Here is a 27016-nt window from a genome sequence, read left to right on the forward strand (position 1 = left end):
GATGCAAAGGTATAAATAAATAGTTACTTTTAAAGTAAATAAAAGCAGATTTTGAAATTTTAAAGCCGAGAAAGTCATATTGCGCATAAAATTCCAGATATAAATTTACAATTGTAGATGTGTGTGTTCTCACTTTTCTCCTGTAACTCCTGCAATGGAACACACATTATTAATAAATAAAATAAAGTTTGCACGATGAAAAAGATTGACGGGATATAGAAAAATTGTTATCGACACCTTTTAAGGGACCGATGAGGACTCCAAGTTTTCCTTTTTCAAATCGTTTCATTCCAGTAGGCCTGTGCGTTACGGTGTTCTTGATGAAAAAAAGACTATTTCTACTTACTCCATATAAGCATGCGTGCTTTTATCATTAAGGAAGCATAAGACGCCATTTCTTCTTCGCACATTTCCCAATCCTTCACCTTTTTTTACGTGCGCACGCACACTAACCCAGACATATTAATTGCTCTTGCCTGGCGCTAATCGCTACCAGTGAGAACACAATCAACAGTTACGAAATGCCATCAGGCCCTCTGCCCCGATATTTGCGACTAAGTGGAAATGTCGGAATGTCAATTCAACCCTAACTCTAGAAGTGAAGGCTGAAGCCGCATGTTTCTGCGGTCAGGTTTCCATCTGCGGGTGGTGCTGACTAGTGTTATCATTTGACTTCATTTACCAGTCTAACTATGGCAAGCTGCATGCAAAAACTCGATACGTCTTTTGGTATTTACATTCTTGACATTTACCTTATGCGTGGCACTTCCAGGGGAAAAAAAAAATCGAAATTTACACAAGTCTCGCCGAACCACCTGTCTCAGGTGTCCAATGGTCTGGCGATTTAACAAATTTATTTATTATTAGAGACTAGCAAAGTCCGATGACAAATTTAGAAATTTAGTCTTTAAATATTTTTGTAGACTTTAAAATATTTTTGCTTAAAGTATTTTGCTGCTCATTAACTTGTTCATGGATCAGTAACTATATGGTTTTAACAGTGCAAGCAGCTATTATTATACACATAAAGACCACAACAAAAATAATGATTCAGTGAGCCCACAAACAATCTATTAAGAGACTATTTTGATCTCTTTGCATGCAAGCCTTGTAAGTTTTATTGCAAAGTATATGTCAATATTGCCAATATTAATCACTTCCCATACCAACAAATTCGTACAGTCGTCATCCTCACAGCCAAACCCCAAGAATATTTCACCACAAGAAAAGAATCATATTGTTCTTGTTCTCTCTCTCTCTCTCATGTAGGATAGAAATTTGATGGAAAATATTAGACAGTAAGATCAACACACACACACACACGTGCTAATAAGCATGAAGGCGAGTATTGAACGTGACCAAGCTGCAGATTTCATGACCACCCAAGTTTTAAAAATAAAATTCTGCTATTTGTTTCAGTCGCTGTGCTGACATTTACGAGTTATGATTTTTTTTAAAAGTGTATTCATAATTGCATTTGCATTCTGTGAACCAGCCATCATGCACCAATCCATTTGCAGTTTCTCAGCACACAGAGGTAAAGGCATGGAGATGGAGTCGACCCTTCAGGTGAACTACAGTTAGACTTTGATCGGCGACTAGTGAATTTTGACAACCATTAGACCCGCAACGACACCCGACAAATTATAATGCATTCCCTTGGGGCAGTGTTGTCTTCATTATCCAGTCGTACGTTTAGCTGTTTTCCATACCCACCTCCTGTCGATAGCTGTAGCTCTAAGAAGCCGATTTTTTCCTTCTTTTTTTGAAACTTCGTTCCAATAAATTTACGCAAAATATAAAGTGTTTGACAGCTTTTGATGGTTTCTTTTTCTTTGACAACAAAATTTGAAGTTTTTAAAGTAACTGTGTGTTAAATGTCTGTATGAGTATGTATGCCTGCCCTTGTGAGGAAGAGAACAATTTCTGTCCTGGGTCTCCTCGACAGACAATAAAGTCTGATTTGATGAAGTTCCAGATAGACGGACAAAAAGCAGGGGAGGTAAGTGCGAAGCTTGTGGCAGGGATTATCGGACCTCAGACTGTAGATGCGAAACAAGGTTCAAAGCTTCGATTCAAAGACCGATCATCAGAAATCGCTGTATGCAGTTGGGTCCTCCGTTTAATAACTGTAAATAGGACAAGCGTTAATAATCTCCTGTCATGCTGAACCACTGACACAGTCGTATCATAATCAAAAGCAATATATCGTAAAGAATAATGGGTGACTGCATAAAGGAAAAGCAAGTATTCCTGCCGCGTTTGAAGAGTTCAGATTTCGAGTTTATACAGCATTACAGATATAATTACATCACATACATGTTGTAACACGCCCTAATCTTTTTTTTTTTTATTTAACGTTGGACGAGATGCATCTGTTTTAGTGAGTTCAATGGTGTACGAGTAGTAGTGGCAGCTGTTTCAACCTGAATTTTGTTGTTTCCCCTCCAAGGAACGATATCATACATATACTGTATCTTTTAATATTTGTTGACGCCGTTTTGTAATTTGCCTCATATTAACTTGCTACTTTGTTACAGTGATTTCATTTGAAAGTAAGAAGTATGCATTTTTCTGTCAACAGGATGCAAGCATTTCTGCTGGCACACAGATAGCTTTGTACAAGAATGAGGCTGAAAAATTTCCTGTCTGGAAATAGCACGAATGTCATGACTATGCAAATTTTCATGAAGATTCATGCACTTTATTAGTGGATTTCATGCACGAGCAGTATATCCTCACAGTATTACCTACATCACTTATAACTTTTATAAGGCTGTAAAATAAAATCATCAATTTTGAGGGGTCCAAATTTTGTTTGCCCATTTAAAATCAAAGCAAATATTGAAACCACTAAATTTTTCAAAATATGCATACAATAGTAGGAAATTGTATCATTCTGTAGGGTACATTGAAAATGGTGGCAATTCTCAATGTGTGAAATAAAAAAAGCCACATTGTATCTTTTTGTGAGTCATGTGATCAGCAGATACAACAAAAGAGAACCCTTGAATTTATCTGTGTTAATCCCACCTTGACCAAGCTAAAATCTGTCTTGAAGAGCCCCAATTACTGTGAGCACTTGATAGTATATCATTTCCTAACTTGATTATTTTACACACATCTTCAATAACACTTTCTGCTAAGTAGAAAGTTACAGGAGAATTATCTCCTGGACAGACGGGGAAAGCAAAAATAAGACTGGTCAAAGAAGCTGGATTCTAAGATGCAATTTTTATTTTTATATTCTGCATGTGGCTTAAGTGAAGGGTATCTGCTTTTTAAGACAAATTGAAATGCTCATTAATTTTCCTTTCAATGAAATCACAGGTTTAAAGGTAATGTTTGGAAGAAATTATAATGAGGCCTTAAGTGAGAAAAGCTGTTGTATTATGTATCAAGACCATTCTTTTGTATCCAAGGACTAAATAGTTTACGCTCGCTGAACTTACACTTGCTACTGGAAGTGAAAGGACCAATCTAAATTCAGGCACACTGTTACACTGTGAAATTGGCACCTTTAATCACTGAGACAAACAATCTGTATTACAAAGATCAATATTTTAGTGAACTACACTATGTTGTTAAGATGTTTGGTGAGAAGCAATTCAGTGTACATTGATCAATGCACATATGCTCTCTCACTCATACAAACAGCGATAAAGTACAGTCCAGTTCATATAAAGCATGGGCTGCACAGAAAGATTTTACCCTTAAAAAGACAACACAACTCTAAAATTTTCACCATTCATCCTTGTGCAAAAAAGTCCAGATTTAAAAAGACTTTGTCCCTGTTTAATGCAGTTCAGCACACATAGGAAAGAACTTGCTAGTTACCATATCAGTGGTGTCTGAAAATGCTTTCCTTCCCAAATAGCACCTTATCCAACACTGAAAGTGTAACATAGCTTCACCATCACAATCTCAAATATAAACAGTAGGATATTTCACAGGAAATGCCTTCTGTTCTTACATCATACTATAACAACAGCCAATATTCCTTCCTCCCAGTGTTGAGAGATGTTTGTATTAAAAAAATGTTACTCTTAGACTGATGACAAAAAATATTTCAGTATCGATGGTACCTATATAACAAGAAACATGCAGGAGAATCAAACTGAAGGGCATTTTGCCAACGATGCTGATGTCAACATACCACTGTATGCTGTTTGACATACAACATACAAATATCACGAACAGGATGAAGCACTGTTTGCAGACTACATACGTATCTCAATTCACAATTCAACCATTTTCATGTTAAACTGATGTTCACACTAACAATATATTTGTGTTACTGTTGGTGGGTACCTATGTAGTTCTTTGTCTACTACGCACAGTTCTTATGCTTAATATATTACCCTCATCACGCAAATGAAGTGCTGTACAAATTAGCTTGTCTGTTGACATACACCAATTTTATTCTCAAATGTCAGTCTGTCCGTCCACATGTATTACAGGCACATCTTGTGATCAGTGGTGGAAAACCAGATCAAGGCTATTCTCAGCACCCCAAGCTTTTTTTTTTTATCATAGGATATCTCAGCCTTTACAGGCAGATTTCCCTAAAACATTTAGACTGGCCATCTTGAAACACAATGACCAATGCCGACTTTCTAGCATAATTCTGAACAGTCTTTTAATTTTTATGCCATACAAGAAAGAGTTCACACATGAAATGTCTCCAGAACAACCAAAACAAACATACCTAACAGACACCCATGTCAACAGCCTAATGAGCAAAGATGTCAGATAGTGTTAATGCAATTGCTGCAAACTGCTCAGTTAAAAAGACTGTTCTGGTGTAGTTTGTGTTATACAAACATTTTTGCCTCGTACTTGCATACATTTTATGAAAACCAAGTGCAATCTTATCAGCACCTGACACAAACTTGCCTTTTTGTTTTTAACTGATTTACAAAATGGTGGTAAACATGAGCAGATTTTTGTTTTCACTTGAAACTCATGATGTATGGACTGCAGGTATTGAAATAAATCATGTCAAGCTACCTGTCAATAAAGTCACAAGCATACTTTACAATACACTGTAAACTTTCTTTCCCTCTGCAGTGCACACAATCAGCACAAGCACACATGCACGTGCACATATACCAATTTATCCATACCAGCACACTATTAGGTCCAACTATGGTTGCAATGTGTAAATAAACAATCTGGGCTTCTCTTCGGTTTCAAGCATACATTCTCAATTGAAAGATTTGACATCATAAGCATGTTACCTGATATCATTTTGCCTCCACTCTCGTCAATACTGCTGCAGTTACAACGAGGCTGACCCACCACTCAAAATCAAGAAAGGCTAAATACTGAATCTCAAAATTATGGTGCTACAGACTTAGAGCACTGTAACTCATGCATCCTGTGAAGCAAGCCCATTGTTACTTCATTTAAAAATCTCTCCCCTTTGCGATGTTACGAGATCATTTAGACACATGAACTGAAGTGGTTAATAAGTTCTGAGACAATCATACACGAAAATCTCAGACTTTTTCCATCATCTGGGGCAAGAAGTAAGAAGGAATGACAAAATCAGATATCGAAAAACCAGTGAAATTCAAAGATGAAATTTTACACTGTTAATCATCAGAACCATTCTGTCCATAAATGGATCGATTGAGTGTAAATAAGTTCATAGACATTATTGCCACTAACCCATCATTGTGCCAATGATCTGCTCCAGCCCTGCCTCACATTTTCTGAGATACAATCTCACAAAAGCACAAACCAGTCTTTGCAGAGTCAAATTCAAACCTTGGGGAGGAGGTGGAGGGATCCGCGAGTTGTTTTTTTTTCTTTCAAAAACATTTATCACATACGGTACTGCAAACTTTATCGACAACTTTTTCAGGAGAACATTGCTGACAGAATTATAACTACAAAGTTTGTTTTCACAAACCAAGCTTTGAGTTATTTCTTAATAGTCTCAAGACTTGAACCAGCAATAGCAACAAATGAGAAAGTGGTCACCGCAAATGTTCACTTTAAGAATCATGTGGGTGTTCAGTTGCTGCAAAGATTAACAAGCACCCAATGTTTTTGTCTGTTATCACTGGCTTGTTTGACGAACCTCTTGTTCCTACCTAGGTTCAACTGTAGTTTGAATAAATTAAGCATTCACTTAAAAATTTCAGTTTTTTATGACTTCTTGTTCTCAACAGGTTCTGGTCGAATAATCTTGAATGTGATAAGGAATTCTGGATATGCCTGGAAAAAAAAGAAAAAAATGAGAGAGAGAGATCAGGAAAATATAATTTGCACTTAACTAAATAATCAAGATACAAGAAAATACCTAAGTAATACCAGCCGATTACAATAGAGCTTGTTTAGAATGATATACAACTTTTATGCATTTAAATACAGCCTGCAAGAATAGACCTGTGTTCATATTCATTAGAAATATTTACCTAGCCAGTTACTTTATTCAGTCTAGCTAAAATCATAAATTCATAGCCTCGGGGATGGAACAAATTGTCTGTCGGCTTAACTTTACTTGCTGATTCACAAACCAAACTTCGACAATTTATCTAAGGTTAAAACTGACAAAGGGCATGAATACCAGCCTGGTTCACCGACACAGATGCCCATCACTCTTGCTAAATGCTTGTCAGACCCTCACCTGTTCACCTCGATAGATGACATACTCTGTATAATTCAGCCCCCCCTGTGATGGTCGGCCAGTTACTGAATGGTGACCAGGGGGAGCGTGTGCCATCTTCATAGCTGAGAACTGTAAGAATGACTTGCCCAGGGTCACTCGACACAGCAGCAGCTGCCTGCACCACAAAGGACAAAACTCTGTATCTTTATCTGAGATTTTGCAAATTGTACATCTGTAAAATACATGATCTTTCTTTTGATACTAAAATTGTTCTCCTAGTCCTTAAGCTGAACAAGTTATAAAGGTTTGAAATGTGCAAGTCCCATGGCACAATCACCTTTCTGGGCCTCCACTATGAAACTGCTCTGTGTGACTTAAGACTCATATTGTGATGGCAGGTCACAAATGAATGTGTTCATGTCTAGTCAATGTGGGCAGTGTCTATGCATGTGATAGAAAGGGAGTGTGGAAGAGAGCAAGTGAGAAAGAGGAGTAGTATGTATGTGCAGGAAATTTAAGGGGGTGTGTAACCCACACTGCAAGCAGTGGCATCTGCAAATATGGGTGTCAGTGTAATTGGTATTAGTCATTAGCGACCATCAAGTCAAACTCTTAGTGTACCATCACTTAGAAAATAAATAAATTTTTCTTCTTCTTTTTCTTCATGTGTGATTGTATGTGTGCAGGCACGTGTCAAAAAAAAAAACACAAGGTATGTGTATGCTTGATGTGGCACCCTGAAAAAAACATGAGCATAGTAAGACATAACTTTATGCACTTGGTCCAAATACTTCCTAATTTGCTTTTTAAATAATGATCGAGTACCGTGTTACTCATTTACACACAGCATGACAAAGCATTACAAAACCAGGGATAAAACAGTACCAAAATTTAAAAAAAAACAAACAAAAAAAATCTTTAGGGACAACTCTGTCACTGGTCATATTACATTAATATAATTTTCTTTCTTTGCAAGCCAGCATGAGAGAGAAATTAACTGTTACCATGTGTGGAAAAAACCCAGAAAAGCAGAAAACTGAAAATGAATGACTGAAAGTTAAAACTAACACACAATTGACTTAAGAATGACCCAGCTCACAATATTCAACATGTTTATTACTTACCTGTTACAGATATAGCAGGAACGGTCTTTGTGGACTGGGCAACCAGTGCCTCCACCAATACCATAGACATACTGATTGCTCTTGGATGAGTTTTCCGCAAAATAAATACCTTCACAATCACAAAGAGAAACACAAGTTATTATATTATCAAACCGGGAAATGGGAGTGGAATACCTTTCTACAGGAAAATTATTTAAAATAGGCAACCTTCTTAAAGTATTTATTTCCATGTACACTTCCCACTAGGGTGGGAAGTTGTGGGGGGCGGGATTGGTGTTTTACCCCAAGCCAACAAGCTAAGGCTTTATCACTGCCAGGCAGCCAGTCTTGTAAACAGATGCTACATGCAGAGAAAGAACAGCATGCCTGAGATGAGATTTCTACTCATTGCAGCCAACCCTCACTGTATTGGTGACAGGCAATAACCATTACACCACTAGACCACCCAATATAGGACAGAAGTTAAATGATAACATAATTTTCTTCTTTGAGTACTCACCTGCTCCAAACATACCTCCAATATATGCATGTCTTTCATCGAAACCTTTGTGAACAATGGCACTGATAAATGGAGAGCCATGAAACAGAAGATGTTCATTGGGTTGTCCATGGTTTTCTTCTGAAACTTCTTTTCGCCGGTGAAGATATTTCTCCAGTAGCTTCTTGTTTCGGATTTTCTGCACCTGCAACGAGCCATTACATGGCCACATAAGCGAGACAGAAAGAGGAAAACAACTGGGAACTAAATACCAGACTGAAAATGCCATCTTGTCTATAACATGCCACACCAAATGTACACCAAATGCACACACACACATATGCTCGCAAACTAGTTGAACAGAAGGAGGGTGAAAAACATCTTCTTTACATGACAACTGTCTGGGATGCTTTGCCATCATTACTTTACACATATACCCCTTTGATGCTTTCAAGACTGGCCCTGACCCACCTTTTCCAATAATGCTTTAAGTAACTGGTGGCTTTCTTTTTCTTCATACCTTCCACTCCTGGGTGTGTTTTGTGCGCATGTACACTATGTATGTATGTGGTATATGTGTATGAGACAGATACAGTGGCATAGGAAGATGCTCGACTTTTGGGGGTGGACTAACAACGTTCACACTTGCACGACTATGATAAAAAAAGAGGAGAGGGTGGATGTCAGTGCACACACACACATAGAGACACACGGATACATGGAGGTAGTATCATGACATATGCTGCTTGTAGTTTCAAACGACAAAGCAACACTTAACATGAAACAAAACTTATTGAAAAACAACATACCCAGTAATCCTAATCACAAGAAATTAAGTAATATTCAAAATAAGATAAACTTTATAATTATATTAATCACATTCAAGGTTTCCAAGTCTGTGTGCCAAAACAAAAAAACAACCCTGCGTCTTCTTTAATTAATGCCTTTTTGTATTAAGGTAGTGTTTCTTTTTTCTTTCTTTAGATTGAGGGCTAGATGTCAAAAAGCATAGCTCCTGCTTACTGTTACCCTCGTAAATAAAGATTTATTATTTGTCACTTTTTTTCTCTCTAGGCTCCTCTACCTCTCTCTCTCTAGGCTCCTCTACCTTTTTTTTGTATATTTTGTGAAAAATCACATCTCAAACATTGACCCTGGAATTGGGGAGTGCGGGGCAAAAGATATTCTTGCCCCCCTCAGTATCTTTTCCAAGTAGGCATCTACCCCATTTGCCTCCCTGGTTCCTATGCCACTGAGCTATTAAGCTGATTAGGACAAAGCACACTAAGCTTATTGCTGGGAAGAAAATGCTTTATTTTTTCTTCTTCCTTAGTTTACACTTTTTATGTAGTCAAGGCTGATTTTGTGAAAAATGATAGATGTCTTTAAGAAACATCAAAACTGAAGTCAACAAATCACAAACCTTTAAAATGTCATATCTGTTGAAGATTCCACCTACATTGTCTTTGTGGTCTCGAAGAGTACTCTGCATCTGGAAAAGCCAATCTTATAAACAGTAACAGAAAGCAAAAGTTAGTATACATGTTATTGTAACAGGATAAACAGTACAAGGCCTCCATGTACTAGTCTGAAGCAGTATTTCAGACACAACTATAAATTTTTTTTTTTTAAATTTTCATGAAAAAATTACATTCATTGTCCATCATTATTAACGTGCGGCTTATGTTTTGACGGCACTGGATTAATTGGTTGAAGACTACTAAATGTTGACCATAACAAAAAAATGGGTAGGCAAAAAAGGCCGTTCTGAAAAAAACAAAACAAAAACAAAACAAGACTATAAATACCCAACCCTGCTGCATTAGTTGAGGACACACTATGACGGACAGCCTTTTTAGATGTTTTATTTTTCATGCCCCACAACCTACTCCCATACCTCCAAGACCAGGTCAGACAAGGAACTAAATTAACTAAACAAAAAAGCACCCTGCATCTATTTCTTGATGCTAAAGATTCAGGTATTTAAAATAAAAACTAAATACAATGTGTACACATACAATTACACTAAATACACTTAGAATTAAAATGCTATAGCTGTGCGTGGTTATTTTCTGAATCAATATAGCTTTGGACACGATACAAGAACCATAATTAATCACCAGTAAATGGTCAACATGTTTGTAGTGACATATCAGGGGAATGACAACTGGCTATCTCAGAGCTAGGACATGGACTTGAATGCACAAATATTCCTCATATATAAATAAATAAAACTGTAGAAAAAAATGAAGTATATATAATATAGAAATATAATATCATGATGCATGACATAAATTAACTGAAATAATTAAAGCATCAGTACAAGCAGAACAGTAAAATAATAATAAATACAAAATTTGTAAAGTACATACTCACACTCCTACAGAGTATGCTCTTAGCGCGTAAGAACAAGAACGAAACATGGACAGCATACGAGGGACAAGAAAACAAACAAATAGCATATGAACCATAAAAGAATCAACAACCGTACTAAACAAAGCATAAAATCAAATACAGAAAACACAAAGAGGAACCAAATAACAAGAACGAGAGCTGAGATTAACATGATATTGCAAAACAAAGTGTGTGAAAAAGGACTAGCATTATGGGGAAGGTTGTTAGGAGAAATAATTACGGAAGAGGTGCGTTTTCACTGCACGTTTAAAGGATTCAATAGTAGGTAGGTGGCGGATATAGAAAGGGAGAGCATTCCATTGTTTCGCTGCACAATAACTAAAAATCCTGTGGCCATATGTTGTTTTGGTGACAGGAAGAGTACGGAGACGATCATCTCTCATTACTCTCAGTATCAGTTTTATTACCACTAGGCATTAAGTATGCTGGTGACTAGACATGGTATTTCTCAATTTGCAAAAATTGCATTTGCATGATACTAGTTACAAAAATAGAATTTGGCTGGACTGGTGTGGCTTTATTTCCTGTGTTCAAAATTCCTTTCTGAGTTAACTATGACTATTACTGCAAAAAAACAAACAACAAACAAACAAACGGAAAAACAAAACAAAAAAAACTTCAGAAGCACAGGAAGGTGTGAAAAATGCAATCACTTTGAAAGGAAAACAAGTCACTGCTACCTAGTAATATGAAGTGATGGAGAAATGAGACGTGCTTGAGGGAAAATAAGCTGAAATCAACTTTACAGTACCTGGTCGCTAACACTGATCAATTCTGGATCATCAGGCCCCAAGTCAAGAAGAACTGTGCCTTGGCTAGCCATGCCAACCACTGTGCGAATACCTTTCAAGAAGACATTAATGTATTACAACAGTGTTAAAGATATAAGACATAAGACTCACTCTGTTACCTTAGCATTTTACTGACATCTTCCACAGAGACAAAAAAAAAAAAAAGACAAAAGTACAAAGCAATTGTCCTATGGCAAAATACAAGCAATGTTCAACGGTATGTGATCTGATCTATGTGTTTTGTAGACAAAGACAAGAATGATCAAGTAACAAAATAATAAATAAAAATGGATACATTTTTTTAAATTACTTTGCTGAAAACAATGCTGTCTGATCAAACATTGCCTTTATTCAGACCTGTTTACCCCTCTGAATGACCAGCCTCTAGTCCTTCCAAAGAAAACCCGTAATCCCTCTGAAGTGTTTGTTTTACTATTTGCAGACCAAACAAACTGAAAACGGAAGGCTATTCTTTCTTGAAATTTGCTGTGCCTATGACTGCAATGAATTTTATTATTACTGAGATATCCCTGCCAAAGGCATAAGTACACATACTATTATTATTCCCGCTGTTTTATTTCTGTAATAATTGAAATTCATTTTAATGTGGAAGCTAAATGGATAGCTTTACTAATTTTCATGAGAATACTTGCAGTTTTTAATCATAAGATCAATTTAACAAGCATTTCTGTCATCAAGACTTCTGCAATTTTGACATCATTTCATGAAGAGATGAGCCATTGCTACAAATACTAGGACTATGATGAGATACGGAAGCTTGTCAGACTGCAAAACAGTTTATATGCTAATGGATGTTTAAATCATAGCTATCACAATTCACACACTCATAATGGTTAATGTTACATCTGCAAAATAAATAAACTTTTTTCTGGTTTCTTGCACGGTCATTTTCTTAAAAGTCACAGAAGATAGAAATATAAATTTCTGCCTGTCAGTACTGACATGATGGCATGAACAGAAAAGAGATAAACTGAAGTGATAAAAAGGGATTTCTTGATTGGCGTCACTTAAATGATGTAAATCTTTCAAGTATTTTGTTGGTAATCAAGTTAAGACAACTAGCATACAAGAAAACAGAAAGAAATCAAGAGAAAGAACCTGATGATGTCAAGAAAAAAAAAAAAAAAAAAATAAAATAAAACAAAGATGTGAAATTTTGATGACTTTTGGTCTTAACAATATTTCAGCTGAAGATTTTCCGTCAAGATAATAGCTAACCCAGAAGGGTAAACAGGTCTGTTCACTCCATTTTGAGATTTCCCTGCCAGCAACAGTATCTTTACCTCGGCAGGAGACCAGTTTCTCAACACCCTTGAGTATCTTATGTCGATGGCCATAAGCATTGATACCAATGTCCTTCAACTCTTCATGACCCATCTCCATTAAAATATCCATAGTTATCTGCTCTTGCTCAAAAATGTCCCGCAGCTGCTCCAGCCCCAAAGATGCCAGGAGGCCTGCCACACTGAGGCTCTCTATAGACCGTTCTCCTTCAGCAACTGAGTGATCACCAGCACAGCCATCTCCAACCTGGGCAGTTCCACCAACTGCACCCATTACAGCCTCAGTGCTGCTGTTGAAAAGACTGCTGCAAATGAAGGCAAAGCAATTGCCAAGATTAACATTTACTTGAGGCCCATCCCCATCTCCCACCCCCAAAAAATTTAAATGCTTTTTCCAACAGAACTGTTGCTATAATTAAACACCATAAGTACAGTAACCTAAATGTATCAGTTCTCTGAAACTTTGCAAGTTAAAAGGATACCCCAACAGAACTCCTGGAAACACTCCCCACAAAACACATATCCACCCACACACAGTCACTGACAGAGAGGTGAAGAGCTCAAGGGTCTGATTTAGAGGACATCAGTAACCACATCACTCACTTGTTTGAAGAGGAGGTACTGGAGGCAAGACTGCCCAACTGACCCTTGGGAAGTGATGGGGGAAGTGTAAGTAATGGCATGGCATCTGCAAGAAGAGCTTTCACATCGTCTGCCTGCAGATCGAAAGTATTGTCAAGTTTTCACATAAATTATCCTTTACCAACATTTAAGTAAGGCAAAAACAACAATCATGACAAGTCAGATAATAATAAAAAAATGTTTTAGACCTCAGCTAAACAATGTATAGGACAATTTAAAGTAATGGCTGGAATCAAACACACAACACGTTCTTTACCAGATTTAGAGAAAATGCACAGTCTAAGACATAACAAACTTACTGATGCCAAGTCCAAAGGAGTATGTCCCTCCTGATTTTTCATTGTGGGGTCTGCACCATGGGCCAGCTAAAAGAAACACCAGATTAAACTACAAGTCTTAAGCTCTCAGTTCATAAAGAGATAAGGGCACACTGAACATATTCACCATATGCAATCCAGTGGCACCTCGGCACTTAAACTACTCTGTGCTTGAACATTTCGGTCCTCGACTACTGCTTTTGAGAAAATTCTGTTTTGATCACTTGCTCAGAACTCAGTGATCATGTTAAAACCTGTATGACACGCCGCTCATCCTCAATTAAGCTTCATGCCTTTTTGCAGTTCTTGAATTTGCATTCCATAAATTCCTTTTACATTCACAATGGACTATGATTATCTATTATAAATTAGAAAAGCTGAGGAATAAGAACAAATAAAGATTTGATAAATTTGAAAATTCACCAGCAAGGCACACAACTGTGTGCGTCCTTTTTGGGCAGCTTCATGCAGGGGTGTGAACCCCCACCGGTCTTGGGCATTAACACAAGTGTTGTATTTGATGAGCAGTGCTGCGATGTCTACATGCTGAAAAAAAAATTTTTTTTGCTGTTTAACTTCACTTGTGTGTCTGGTACATTACAACATATTGGAGCATACCTTATATCATTTGAAAAAATAAAACAATTGCTTTAGCACAGCGCATTCCCTTTTTTTTATAAGCAGCCAATGTGTCTTAATTTACCCTTTCTAAAGTCTGGATTCAAAAAAGAAACTTGATTTTACCATGTATATCACTTAAAATATGAAATAGTCAACAAGTCAAAAGAAAAATTAGTCCCATAACCAATAACCATAGTCAACAGCACAACAGCATGCAAAAAGACAAAGTTACTTTGCTGTGAATATAAACAAAAAGATAGCTCTTACTCCATATGAAGACGCATTGTGCAAGGGAATTAACCCCCCTTTGTCCTGAGCATTCACATCAGCACCATTCTCCAGAAGAAACTCCGCCACCTCCACATTATTATATCCAGCTGCACACACAAACATCACAATCAAATGATGAACAGTCTCAGACTTGCAGACCTCACTATTTCTGCCTTCGAATATGACTGACAACTTTCTACATATTGGGCTGGTAAGAGGTCCTTAACCTTTCATCTCTCTCTCCGTGTGGATGAGTACAAATGTGATAGACATAAACTGCAAACGAAATTTATATCCCACAACAGCTGACCTGCCAAGTGAAGAGGTGTGGAGTTACGTCCTTGAGTATCACGACAGTTGATATTTTCTGTAGATGCCAATTTCTGAACACGAGCCAAATTTCCCTTTTTAGCAGCTTCTAACAATGCTGCATCACCTACAAAAATATGAACATTTTTTTATGTTATTGTTTTTATTCAAGACTTACCAGACAACATGACCACAAGAATTTTACTACCTTTTTTGATTATCAGCCATAGAGCTCCCTCCATCTAACAGTGTAAGTTAAACTAAGCTCATGCTTAAGGATGAGAAGCAGTTCTGGCAAAAATAAAAATGGGATATTCCAAGTCTCGCATACAGCAACCCTGGCAGTAAATCTAGAAGTATATGCAGTGAAGATGCAAATGTGAAGACTGTAAATCAATCACTTAGAAAGTCTTGCATAGTACCAAAAGACTCAACCTTAGATAAGGTGCTTGATGCAAGCAAACATGATGACAACAGATTGTAGCTTAAAAACCTTTAACACTGTACCATCATGAAATATGCAGAATGGGCCAACATAAACAGTCTCAGGCATAAATGTAGTCTGAACAGATAACACTGTAAATATTAGTTGGGTGAAGGTACCATAATTCCTAATACATGATCTGAACATAAACCCCTCAGAAAAGTACTCAGTCAAAGCCTCTCCATTTAAGGCAATTCAAAGTAACAAGCAAGGTTAACTAAGCTCTCTAGTTTTAGCATCCACTATTAGAGAGGGAGGGCGTTTTATGACTGACAATGTAAAAGGTAGAACTATAGTTATTTGGTAACTAAGAAATAAGAATAAGAAAGGTAAATGCTGATCCTAAATACAGGCAAAAAGTGACCAGGGTTTACAAACATATCTGGGACAGTGTGTAAAGATCAGTTACCTTTGTAGAAAGTGCACTCCTCAGAGAAAATAAAATTACTGAAAACATGAAGCTCAAAAAACAGTAAAGGAAAAGGTATGTGTAAAGGCATAAAGCCAGTAAAAACATAAGTAGTTCACAGAGCAAACCCTTTCTTCTGCTTCTTTACCTTCCTGATAAGCCAGGTATACATTTCTAATGGAAAGCTGCTGGCTGGACTGGAATTAAGCCAGCAACCTTCTGCTCTACAGTGGATTAATTATCAGGCAGCAAAGGATCAAAGAAAGATTAAAAAAAAATGGCACCATAGTGCTTGGAATACCTCTCAAAAGATCTGCTACATCTTGATCACCCTCCTTTACAAGATCCAGTGGAGTATGGCCATCACGGTTCTTCTTGTTAGGATCAGCACCATGCTGTTATCAGGTCATAATAATGGGAATTAGAAACTAATAGTCAATTCAATTCTTCAAAATTCCATAAATAACATTCACACAAAGAACCAATGTAAGCCTGCTTTGTGAAGATGGAATTGGAGAAATATTCTGGTCTGTCACAATGTTTTCAAGACATTTATTAATGCAACTCAGATAAAAATGCAGGAATGTCATGTCTGTCACTATGATACTCCTATAATGAAAAAAAAACAAACCACGCATATACATTCCACTTACCAAAATCTTTAACAGTCTCACATGCTACATTATAAGCATTGCATCAACTTTAAATTTCAGACATACCTTCAGTAATAGTTTACATATTTCAAACTTTCCTTTGGAGGCTGCTTCATGTAAAGGCGTGAATTTCCAAAGATCTGCCACATTGACACATGCTCCATGCTGAAAGAACACAGACACACTGAATAATTTGGAAATGCTAACATCAGCAGATTTCAGGTTTTAATATATTGTATGCTTATTATCATTGACTACAAGTCTGCAGAACTAAAAATATATTTACATGACCAACAGCTACAGTTTTTATAAAAATAAGCATTAAAGTGACAGCAGCTAAACAGTGTGTGAAGACTTGATCTAAAATTTCTTACCTTGATTAGTAATTCTGTGACCTCGTAATGTCCATAGGAGCAGGCATTGTGGAGAGGAACCAAACCACTAATGCCATAGAAAAAAAAAAAAAGACTTTTAGTAGAATTTGGATTAAGATCACTGATGAATGTGCACATGTAACTGCTGTTTAGTGAAACACTTTAACTTCCACAGATGGATAGATAATAAAATCTAGTTCTACTGAAAATCTGCAACTATACTCTTATGACAAGCTAATTTTTTGAATGATTAAATTTCTCAATAACTGTTTCTCTCTTTGCCATTTTGAATTTAATCATTCATTTTTGGAATGGAGTTTTTCAATCACGACATGCTTTTGCATTCTGTACGGTCTTTAAAGTTACAAAACTAATAAACAAGAGCTAATTCAACTACTATCCACAGTAAAGAATGCTTTCTCCACTTACCCTTTATCTTTGGCATGCACATCAGCCCCATGTTCGAGCAGATATTCAACCACTGCCACCCGATTGTAGCCTGCAGCAAAGTGCAGTGGTGTGGAATGTCGACCATCCACATCCCGACAATTCACAGCATGGACGTTGGTGGTCACAAGTTTCTGAGAAAAGCAGAACTATTTGGAAAACTGAAGATGACATCCCACAATTTTTCTTTCTTCAGTGCAGATCTCCAGCACTTCAGAACCCCACTATCCCTAATCACATTACAGAAAGACAAACTAGACTGCAGATTACAGTTTAGTTTGCGGATTGACTTAAGACTCTATTTTAATGGTAAAGGTAATCATGCATAAAAAGCATTATAAAAAAACTAAATAATACATTTTAAAGTTGGATGAATTGTTGTCTTCTGAGTTGTCAAAAAAGTATTTTTGTCAGCTTTGTACAATGTCACCAGTGGAAAGGTTGCAAGCTCCTTAGGAAGACAACAGAGTTGAAATAAACACCACAACAGGGAAACAGAAATCTCACCTTGACCAGATCTAGGTCGCCTGCCTTGGCTGCTTCCAACAGCTGTAGGTCAATGTCTGTCCCACCCACTGGAGGGTCCTCTGTCAACACACCATTTAGTTTTGGTTAGCAAGGTCTAGACAGGTAACCACTTCGAAGATTATCACTTACAAGGGAGGGGGGAGATTGGGGTTTTATGCTGAGCCAACAACTAAGGCTATAGTACAGCAAAGCAGCTTGTCCTGTAAATAGTGCCACATAAAGAGAAAAAAACAGCATCTCAGAACATGATATGAACCCAGGACATCAATTAACTGTCAAGATGAGCGAACTAATATCTTGAATGAGTTAGCACATATAACAGGGTTGGTTTTTTTTAAGGAACTAAAAAAGCTTTCTATAAGAAGGCAAATTTTTATTGTCAACCACATCAATCTAGTCCCACAATATAAGAAAATCTGGATACATTGGTGTAAGAAAACTGTGTCGACATGGTAACTGACCTTGTAGCAGCTTCTGGATATTTTCTGTGGCCAACTGGGCAGCAGTGTAGCCCTGATGAGAAACAATTGTAGGGTCAACCGCATAGGACATGAGCAGGCGACATGCCTGCATGTTGCCTTGCTGTGCCACACGATGAAGGGCTGTCTGACCTAGACTATCCAACCCATTGACCTGCAATAAAACACCACTGACACCTAAAATCTAGAATGCCTCATGGATTTAAAAAAAAATGTGTGGATTAAAAAAGTATGGTATACGTTATTCTTCTACATTATGCAGCTGATATTTTAAAGTACAGGCAGCAAAGACAACACACCCATCCTGCATAAATAATTTTTCCTAAAACAGTCTTTTTCCACAAAGCTGCTTCAAATAATAAAAACAAATGATTACATCACCCACTAACCTTGGCTCCATGTTTCAGTAGGACATCCATCACATCATAATGTGCCTTGTCTGCAGCAATGTGTAAAGCTGTAAGGTAACTGCAACCAAATCAAGAACAGATCTTTGATTTCAACATTCTGTATTCAGTGTAGGCTCTTTCCCATGACTAAAAGGTGGTAAACAATGGAAACAACATATGCAAAATACATCAACAGGCTTCCTCTTGCATGTAAAAACACAATGCTGGCACGACACAGGCAGACTTACAGTTTGCAGGCTAACAAAAGAACTAGTCAAAGTATATATATCTAAACATAAATTCAGTCATACATTTAAAAACCTGTACTAAATGGAAAAGCAATATAAATGTAAGTTTGGCTTAAATGATAGATACCTATGTTCTAAATTATGATTGATCAAATTATGGTTGCAAATGAATCATTTACTTATAATTGCATCCAAAACACAAGCTCAGAATGATTCATTAAGGTAGCCATGCCTGCGTACTCGTGTGAAAGAAAACAGATTGACTCTAACACAGGCAGATCCTTTGGACAAACAAAGTGTTGAGTGATGATAAAACAGCATTTGTGATGGACCCATTTGACAAAAAAAATGTTGAGTGATGTGGGTTACTGTTAGCAGTTTTGCTGACTGCCCAATGTGATATTGATGTATAGCATGTGATCTGTGGAAAGGAACTGGAAATAGAAATGATGTCAGCACGCTTGTCTTGGTTGAATTATAACTTTCAGAAAGCAGGGCGTGTGCAAGACACTGGTTTTGTTTTTGAGCAAGAATCAGTAAAATTTCTAATCCCAGTCTATGTCTCACCAAAAGTGACCTCTACGGAGGTTCAATAAATTTTGAAATGGCATTCTTCTTCTTTCACACAGAAATCATTAGTTCAACAACTTTTTCTACAGCTATATCCATTTTGAAGCATCCAGTAGTTACATTAAAACTCTCTACTATTTGTAACTGCCACACTACTATAATAAAACTTCCTAATTAAGACCTTCCTTATTATGACCCCTCTTAGTTGTGGCCCCAAAATGTTTTGCTATTATAAATGTCATCTCTATTATGACTACCTCCCCAAACTGACTTACAATTGACAGTTTATGCTCTATTACGGCTTTTGATTTTGTAGACAAAAAAAAAAAAAACAAAAATGATATATTTTAAAATAGACTGCTTTCTGGACAACTATTTACTCTGTTTTAATTTTCTGTCGATTTCATAAAATCATAAAAAAATTACAGGTCATAGTTCTTGGAATGAAAGCCGACTATCTTACTTTAGCTCAACTTGTGTTTTGACTTGCGCTGTCATATACATCACATTTTGAAAATCTTTGTACACAATTGATCAAGCATGAATATTTACTTGCACACTGAGAAGTGTCTTGTGTCTTATACCTCCTACCTAAAAAGGTTACTTAAATACTTTTTTCTCTAAAGCATTAGTGCTCCATATGTGGATATGCTAGTGGTTACTTTAGGGTTATCTGACAGTGCAAATTCTTATCTTATTATCTGACATTAAAACAAGAATCAAAACTGTAAAATTACACAGTAAAATTCTGAGGATTGTATTTTTCTTGTAAATCAGATTATTTGGGATTGATAAATAAGAAGCACACTTCTTGTTTTCTCTTCCTGGGGAAGAGGAGTGGCAGGAGGAAACACTGGTGTTTTGTACTAAGCCAGCAAGCAAGACAATATCACAGCAAAACAGCAATAAACAGCACAAGAATATCAGAAAGAGAAACAGTAAGCTATAACTCATTTTCCACTCAACTACTTTAACCTCCCCGCAAAAAAAATGAAATAAATAGAAACCCAAAACAGCAGCAAAAACCAGCTGATAAATCCGAATTGGTTACTTAATCATGCAACTCACTCTTTGTTCTTGTCATTGAGGTTTGCTCCTTTTCTGATGAGGAGCTCCACTACTTGCTTTCGCTTGGGGAATGGTGAAGCTGCAGCACAGTGCTGTTAACCCAACGAAAACGAAAAAAAAAAAAGGTGGCTTAAAATCTTAGGAAGACAAAAAATATGCAACTCTTTACTTAGAATTTTTGGTTCTTGGCTCAGAACTGTGCAGCCTTCACAAGAAAGAATAGGGACAAAAGATAGTTATACACAGCACAATGCAGCTAATTGGCAGTAAAAGGAAAGATGTAAACTGCCTTTTTTTGAAACCTGTATACTTGCATGCAATTATTTGGTACCATGAGTAAACTTGTTTTAGCAGCTGCCTTGATTTTCTGCTATACTCACCCACACTATCACACCTATCTAACTGATACAAGGAATTCAAATATTGTTTCCTCAAATTAAGACTGCTCTAAATCTAACATCTAACATCTAAATCTAACATTCCATCGAATCTTTAAAAATTAAAATGAGAAAAAAATTTATTAAAAGTACTAATTTATCTACATTAACAGAAAAACTAGCTTACTAGAGCGGAATCACCGTTGTATGGATGTTTGAAGTTGACAACATCAACTGACAGATATTTTTTGACACGTGCGAGATCAGCCTGCCTGGCACCTTCCAGCAGAGAGTGACCTTTGTATTCAACTGCCAGAACAACAATACATTACGCCATGTCAAGTGAAGCTGAAGCAGCCAGTAGTAAAACGGGTGGGGGGAGTGGGGAGAACGCCTGAACACTACATGGGGAAAAAAAAAAGATATCTTCTCTAAAAACTGAGATCATTTACCATACTGAAGAAAACATGAAGATGTATGTTGAGCTAGTCTTATTTTTAAACATCCACACACTACTGTTGATCTCTAGCTCTTTCATCCAGTTATCTAATGCACCCTAGAATTTTTAAATTTTTTAAGTCCTAGACAAATTTTTAAACTTTAGAATTTTTGCCAGACATTTTGTTTACTTTCATCATGCTATTCTCTTGAGTTACTTTATAACAGAATGATCATAAAAAACTTAATATTTATAAAACTGCTTTCAAAAAACTCTGTATGAAGTGTATCATAATTGTGACAGTTGGTGAAACAGGTTGGTAAATTCATATAAAAGTGGTGCAAAATGTTTACATATCTACAACTCTTAGTGAATTATTTTTGTGCTGGCAGCAAAACCAAACACTCACACTGTATGCGTTCCTGAAGCTCTCGGGTTGGAGCAACATCTATGATCGATTTAGAGTGACAATTGACAAGGTTTGGGTCTGCCCCATGTGACAGAAGGAGTGAGCAAACCTCAACCCGTGACTTTGATGCTGCTTCATGCAGTGGGGTAAACTGCCATAGGTCCACAGCATTAACGCTGGCCCCTGCCTATGATATTCATAAATAATAGTTCTTTCTTAATGTATTTAGAACTAATTCCTTCTTTGAAAGCCACAAACATATAAATGACACCTGTCCACAATATAAAAATATATGTACAGTGTCTCTATATACATTAACTTTCTAAGAAGCATTTATTCTGCCTCGAGGAAGGTATCTTTTCAAAATCTACCAAAGCATTTAACATTTAAAATATACATGCACACAAAACACGTTCCTTAGAGGCTTAGACCATACTTTTTAAAAACATTTATATAAATATAAGAAATCTATAGTCTAAGGAAGAAAATTAGATAAAATTCAATGACTGTGACAGCTTGTCAAGAAAAATTGTCAAAGAATGATGACATCTAAAACAAGTAATGCTCACCTTTAGTAACATTTCTGTAACTTCAAAGTGCCCATATGAACAGGCATTGTGTAGAGGAACCAATCCACTGCAAGAGAAAATGTAAAAATAATAATAATAAAAATCAATAATCTTGTAATTGCTTCCATTCAGGACATTTTTATTGTTGCTAGGAAATTTGTCCAATATATGATAACTACAATAAGTTATAAAGTATATATTACATATGCCATATTTGCTTTCATGTTTATTGTAAAATCATCATGTTGTTGGCACATACTGCTTATCACACACCCTTTATCTTTTGCATGGACATCTGCCCCATGCTGCAGTAACAACTGGACAATGCGTGTGCGGTTGTATCCAGCAGCTAGGTGCAAAGGCGTGGACTGTTAAAAAAAATTAACGAAGAAAAGTATGAGAACTCAAAATACAAAGCAAAACAAATTCTATTGATGCAAAAATAACTGCATGAAACTTAATCCAACTGATCTAAAATCTGGAAACATCTTTCTCTTTTGCAAACATGATTTAGTTTATTTTCAACCTAACCCATGTTTTGACAGAAAGAAACAGGGCAAGTCAACAAAAATTTTAATAAAGTAGTAGTTCCCTTCCAAGCTAGTTACTTTACTAAAAAAAAAAAAAAATTCTTTCTCTAACATAAAAAATGTTCCTTCAAATTATATGAGGCCAATTAAAAAACAAAGAAATAAGGTACCTTTCTCCCATCACTGGCATGACAGTTAACATTAAGTGGTGTCAGGAGAGCCATCATCTGTTCTTCATTACCACTTCGAGCAGCCTCTAACAGTTCATCCTTTTTATATTCGCCTTGAACATGGTATACACATTGTTATATTCACAATAGCTGCACAAGAAAAGCCATCACTTTAACTGTAAACATTTCAAGGTGACAGTAAGGGTCACATAGCCTAGGTAAAAAGTTTACTTACTTCTTGGTCACTGGAAAGAGACCACACTTTTCCCATCTCTCTGCCTTACCTTCCCCGGCACTCTAAGACAGGGGTGGGGAACTTTTATTTTTTTCCCTCTGAGGTCTATTTGGATATTTATAACATCAGCTGCATGCCATAAAAATTATCAGTTGAAAAATTAGCCTATATTTGATCAAGCCATACTTTTTCCACAGTTAACAATTTTGCTACATGTTCAAAAAAATTCAGCCAGCCAATACAGGCCGTGGCCAGATGACGAGAAGCATACATGTTTATCCTGTCATAAACTCTTGTCCAGCTTATCCCATAATGGACGTTCCTTGCTAGTACCTCCAAATTTATGATGATTCAATTAATATAAGTTTATGTTGTTATGAAAAAAGCTCCTAGATTTATTGCATTTTGAGTCCCACTTGCGGCTATCTTGTGCAGACCAGACCAAATGATTTTGGGGGCCATCATGTGGACATTCCCAATCCCTGCCCTAAGGAGCCAAATATCCATTCAACAGCTGGGGGAAGTTTGCTGCATCACACTTGCATTAAATTAGCTAGTGTGCAGTCCTCCTGATTCAGATACCAGTGCACTAACTACTCAAACTATTTGCTTCTTCAAAGCTTAGCCACTTTGTCCAAAGCACTTTGCAGTTTGAAAATGCTCAAGGTTAATTAAGAGGTGTGTGTCCAAGAGAGACAAAGGCCCCCCTTGCCTTCTTTTCTATTTTTGCACTCCTTTTGCACTGCCTGATAAACTGAAACACAGTCAGTCTGGACACATGCTGGGATTTTGTGTTCAACAAACATCCTTATTATTATTTGCAGATGAGCTGATCAAATAGAGCAGCACCAACTAAATCTGAAAATGTTTACCAGATAATTTGGTTATTCCTTGCCCTTAAAAATCCATGGGTTTACTTACATGAGCTCATGAACCCACATACATGGACACTAGCTTAGAAGGTTACTCCACAGAAATAGCCTTAATACTGATCAGCCTGAAGAGAATTACACAATAAACTAGTACCTGTCAGCACTGCTTTAGCAGAGGAATCAGCCAGATCTAGTGCTGTTTTCCCATCTGTGTTTCTGATATTAGGGTCTGCACCATGCTGAAGAAGAACTGGAAGCAGAATGCAAGTTAGCTTATAAGCAAAGAAATTTCAACACATCTTCTGTGTATTCTGACATGATAATTGACACTGACTCTACCATTTCTCGCACTGGTCCTCAATAACTCTCCAAACTCACTCCCATCTATACACATGCACGACCTCATCACTTATCTTCTTACACCAGGCTTCTTTGAGTCACACTAGCTAAGACAAAGATGTATGGACAGAGGTCTTTCTCCTACCAGGCCCCATCAGCTTGGAACAGATTACCCATCAGCTTTTCTCACTCTGATTCTTGCCTCCTTTAAGTCAAAACTAAAGACACATCTTTTTGTATGACTTTACTGCAACCCCGTCCTCACCATGAAAGTGTATATAACATGTTGTAGAAGTAAGCTTGTCTGTTATATGCGAATATGGGTGCATGGTTGTTGATGATTTAGTCTATGTACGATTATGTAAAGCGCTATGAGAAAATCTTTGGAAAGATACTATATAAATCCTCATTATTATTATTATTAATTTAAGAAAGTATTCTATGAGAAAAGAAAGAGAAAACTAAAGAAAAGAGGTGGCAAGAAGATAGAAACTGAGCTGTTTGTGTAATTTGTGTTACTGTGTTCGAAATGTTGGACGAAGACTATGGAGGTGAATTACTGCTAAAAAGACACTGAAAAACTGGTAATAAACCATGTTAGCTTTCCTTTAATTTGTATATTGTTATGATTTTATTATCTAAATGATTTGCACGACTAATAAACCAAAAACTTATGCAATATTGCAAAAATATATACTCCCACAAGATCCACACATACGATACACAGATAAGTACTACAAATCTATGCATCCAAAATGTTTTTAGTTTTGAGAAAGAAACATCAGTTCCATATGGACCATTATCACTAATTATTATAAACCATTATAAAGGGAAAGAATTTTATTATAACGAATTTTGTCTGCCAGCTTACCAATGCAAACATCAATCTTTCCCTTAATGGCTGCCTCATGAAGTGGTGTGTAATTCCAATTGTCTCTAGCATTGGGGTCAGCTCCATGACGCAACAACAACTGCACAACTTCTGCATGACCAAAGGAACATGCATTGTGCAAAGGAATCAGACCCCCATCATCACGAGCATGAACATTGGCACCATTCTCAAGCAAATGTTCCACAACATCTTTACGTCCGAAACCTGTGAAATATCCATGTATAAATAAATAAAAGCACACTTTTATGGCACATTTCCCTGCCTATGAAAGCAGGCTCAGTCCCTTAAATACTATAAATTAGAAGTCTGAGTTACAAGTCAAACAGAGAGCAGGCAGTTAAGATCTGAGACAACAGTAAAGTATGATAATACAATACTGATGTGACTAAATGCCAATTTCAGTAGGTCTGCTTCTGATCAACAGATGGGATATTCATTCTGAAAAGTTTTTGTTCTTGGGGTGAAAAAAATACTAATTTCAAAACCAGAATAATTCTTATAGTGTAATATATACTTCGAAAATTATTTCCACAATGACACTGAGCTAAGCCATATAAGTCATTATTTTTAGTTTAGCACAATTTTCAACATGCCTAGAGCCCTGAAAGACCCACATTTTGATTATTAAATTCTACATTGATTTTTTTTTTATATCTGTAGCCAAGGACAAATGTTAGAATCCAACCAAACTGTGAGTGAAGAATTTTATTTCAGTAAAACGTTTCGTCACCATGGCTTCTAAATCTTTTCCTACTTTCTGAGAAGTGAGAAGGAAAAGAATTACTGTTATTTGTTAATGGATGTACCAAAATTCTGGTAACCTGTCACTTCACTGCCAAGTTCTAGTTAGTTCAGATTTATAAAAAAATTAACCTGTCAGTCTCATAATCCTTTTATTTTACACAGAAACACACACATTAATATTAATAGAATCAGCATATAACTGTTGATTTAAATAACCGATCTTCCCATCACATCCTCAAACGGATGCACTTTGTTTTGTTTTGGTTTTTCGCGAGTCGTTACCGAGTGAATCTTCGTAAAACATCTAAGCGATGATTTTAAAATATGAAAAAAACAAAGCAACAAAAATATTTAAAACGCCCTTGTGATATTAGTGATCGACACATTGGCGAGATTAAGTTTTGACAGCACCAAGAATGAACAACTGTTCGCCTTTCCAAACACAGTTGATTTTTCTTTGTAATTTAGATCAGTGGTTGCATTCGACAAACTATAAATGAACTTGACATAGAAAGGAAAGCAGATTTATTTTATTAGACTGAAAAATCAATTAATGCTCATTCTATATCTCTTTATTAAAAAACTTAGTAAACTACCATCAACAATGTATTTTTAAGTGGTATGAAGTATGCAGACAGTGGAACACACCTGCAGCGAAGTGAAGAGGAGTAGACTTTCTTCCAGCAGTATCCTTTGCATTGACGTTATGGGAAGATACTAACTTTTTCACTTTGTTTAAGTCTCCATTCCTGCATGCTTCAAATAATTCTCTACCAGGATCATTATGCGATGGCACACTAGTATCGTTGGTCAGAGCTGCTCGACGACCGGTCGCCATATTTCCCCAGCGACGTCTCACTAATCTCGTCCAAAACGATGATTGAAATATTATGCAGAAATG

The 27016-nt window shown here is 36.6% G+C and overlaps 1 protein-coding gene and 1 long non-coding RNA gene across 4 annotated transcripts; one reads left to right on the plus strand and one right to left on the minus strand.

The window, feature by feature from the left end:
- Positions 1–1878: 1878 nt before the first annotated feature.
- Positions 1879–4182, plus strand: LOC112564272. The gene is made up of 2 exons (XR_003099189.1): positions 1879–2101; positions 2585–4182. It is a non-coding gene; the product is annotated as an uncharacterized LOC112564272 (long non-coding RNA).
- LOC112564270 (tankyrase-1-like) lies at positions 3774–26984 on the minus strand. 3 transcript variants are annotated; one of them, XM_025238968.1, is made up of 28 exons: positions 26764–26984; positions 25351–25575; positions 24295–24390; positions 23034–23146; positions 22607–22701; positions 22334–22400; positions 21765–21951; positions 21104–21225; positions 20540–20631; positions 18654–18732; positions 18247–18418; positions 17765–17844; positions 17240–17391; positions 16811–16877; positions 16503–16601; positions 16085–16178; positions 14892–15017; positions 14579–14688; positions 14114–14236; positions 13673–13738; positions 13335–13447; positions 12732–13033; positions 11388–11479; positions 9645–9713; positions 8243–8426; positions 7744–7852; positions 6638–6794; positions 3774–6225 (listed from the first exon to the last, which is right to left on the minus strand). In XM_025238968.1, the coding sequence occupies exons 1-28, from the start codon at positions 26951–26953 to the stop codon at positions 6157–6159; spliced, it is 3450 nt and encodes a 1149-aa protein (XP_025094753.1). In that variant the 5' UTR covers positions 26954–26984; the 3' UTR covers positions 3774–6156. The 3 variants fall into 3 exon arrangements, with proteins under 3 accessions (XP_025094753.1, XP_025094754.1, XP_025094752.1); XM_025238969.1 differs by having other exon boundaries at positions 8258–8426; positions 12732–13036; XM_025238967.1 differs by having other exon boundaries at positions 12732–13036.
- Positions 26985–27016: the final 32 nt, after the last annotated feature.

The sequence above is a fragment of the Pomacea canaliculata genome, linkage group LG5 (genome assembly GCF_003073045.1).
Source record: "Pomacea canaliculata isolate SZHN2017 linkage group LG5, ASM307304v1, whole genome shotgun sequence".
NCBI classification, from domain to species: domain Eukaryota; kingdom Metazoa; phylum Mollusca; class Gastropoda; order Architaenioglossa; family Ampullariidae; genus Pomacea; species Pomacea canaliculata.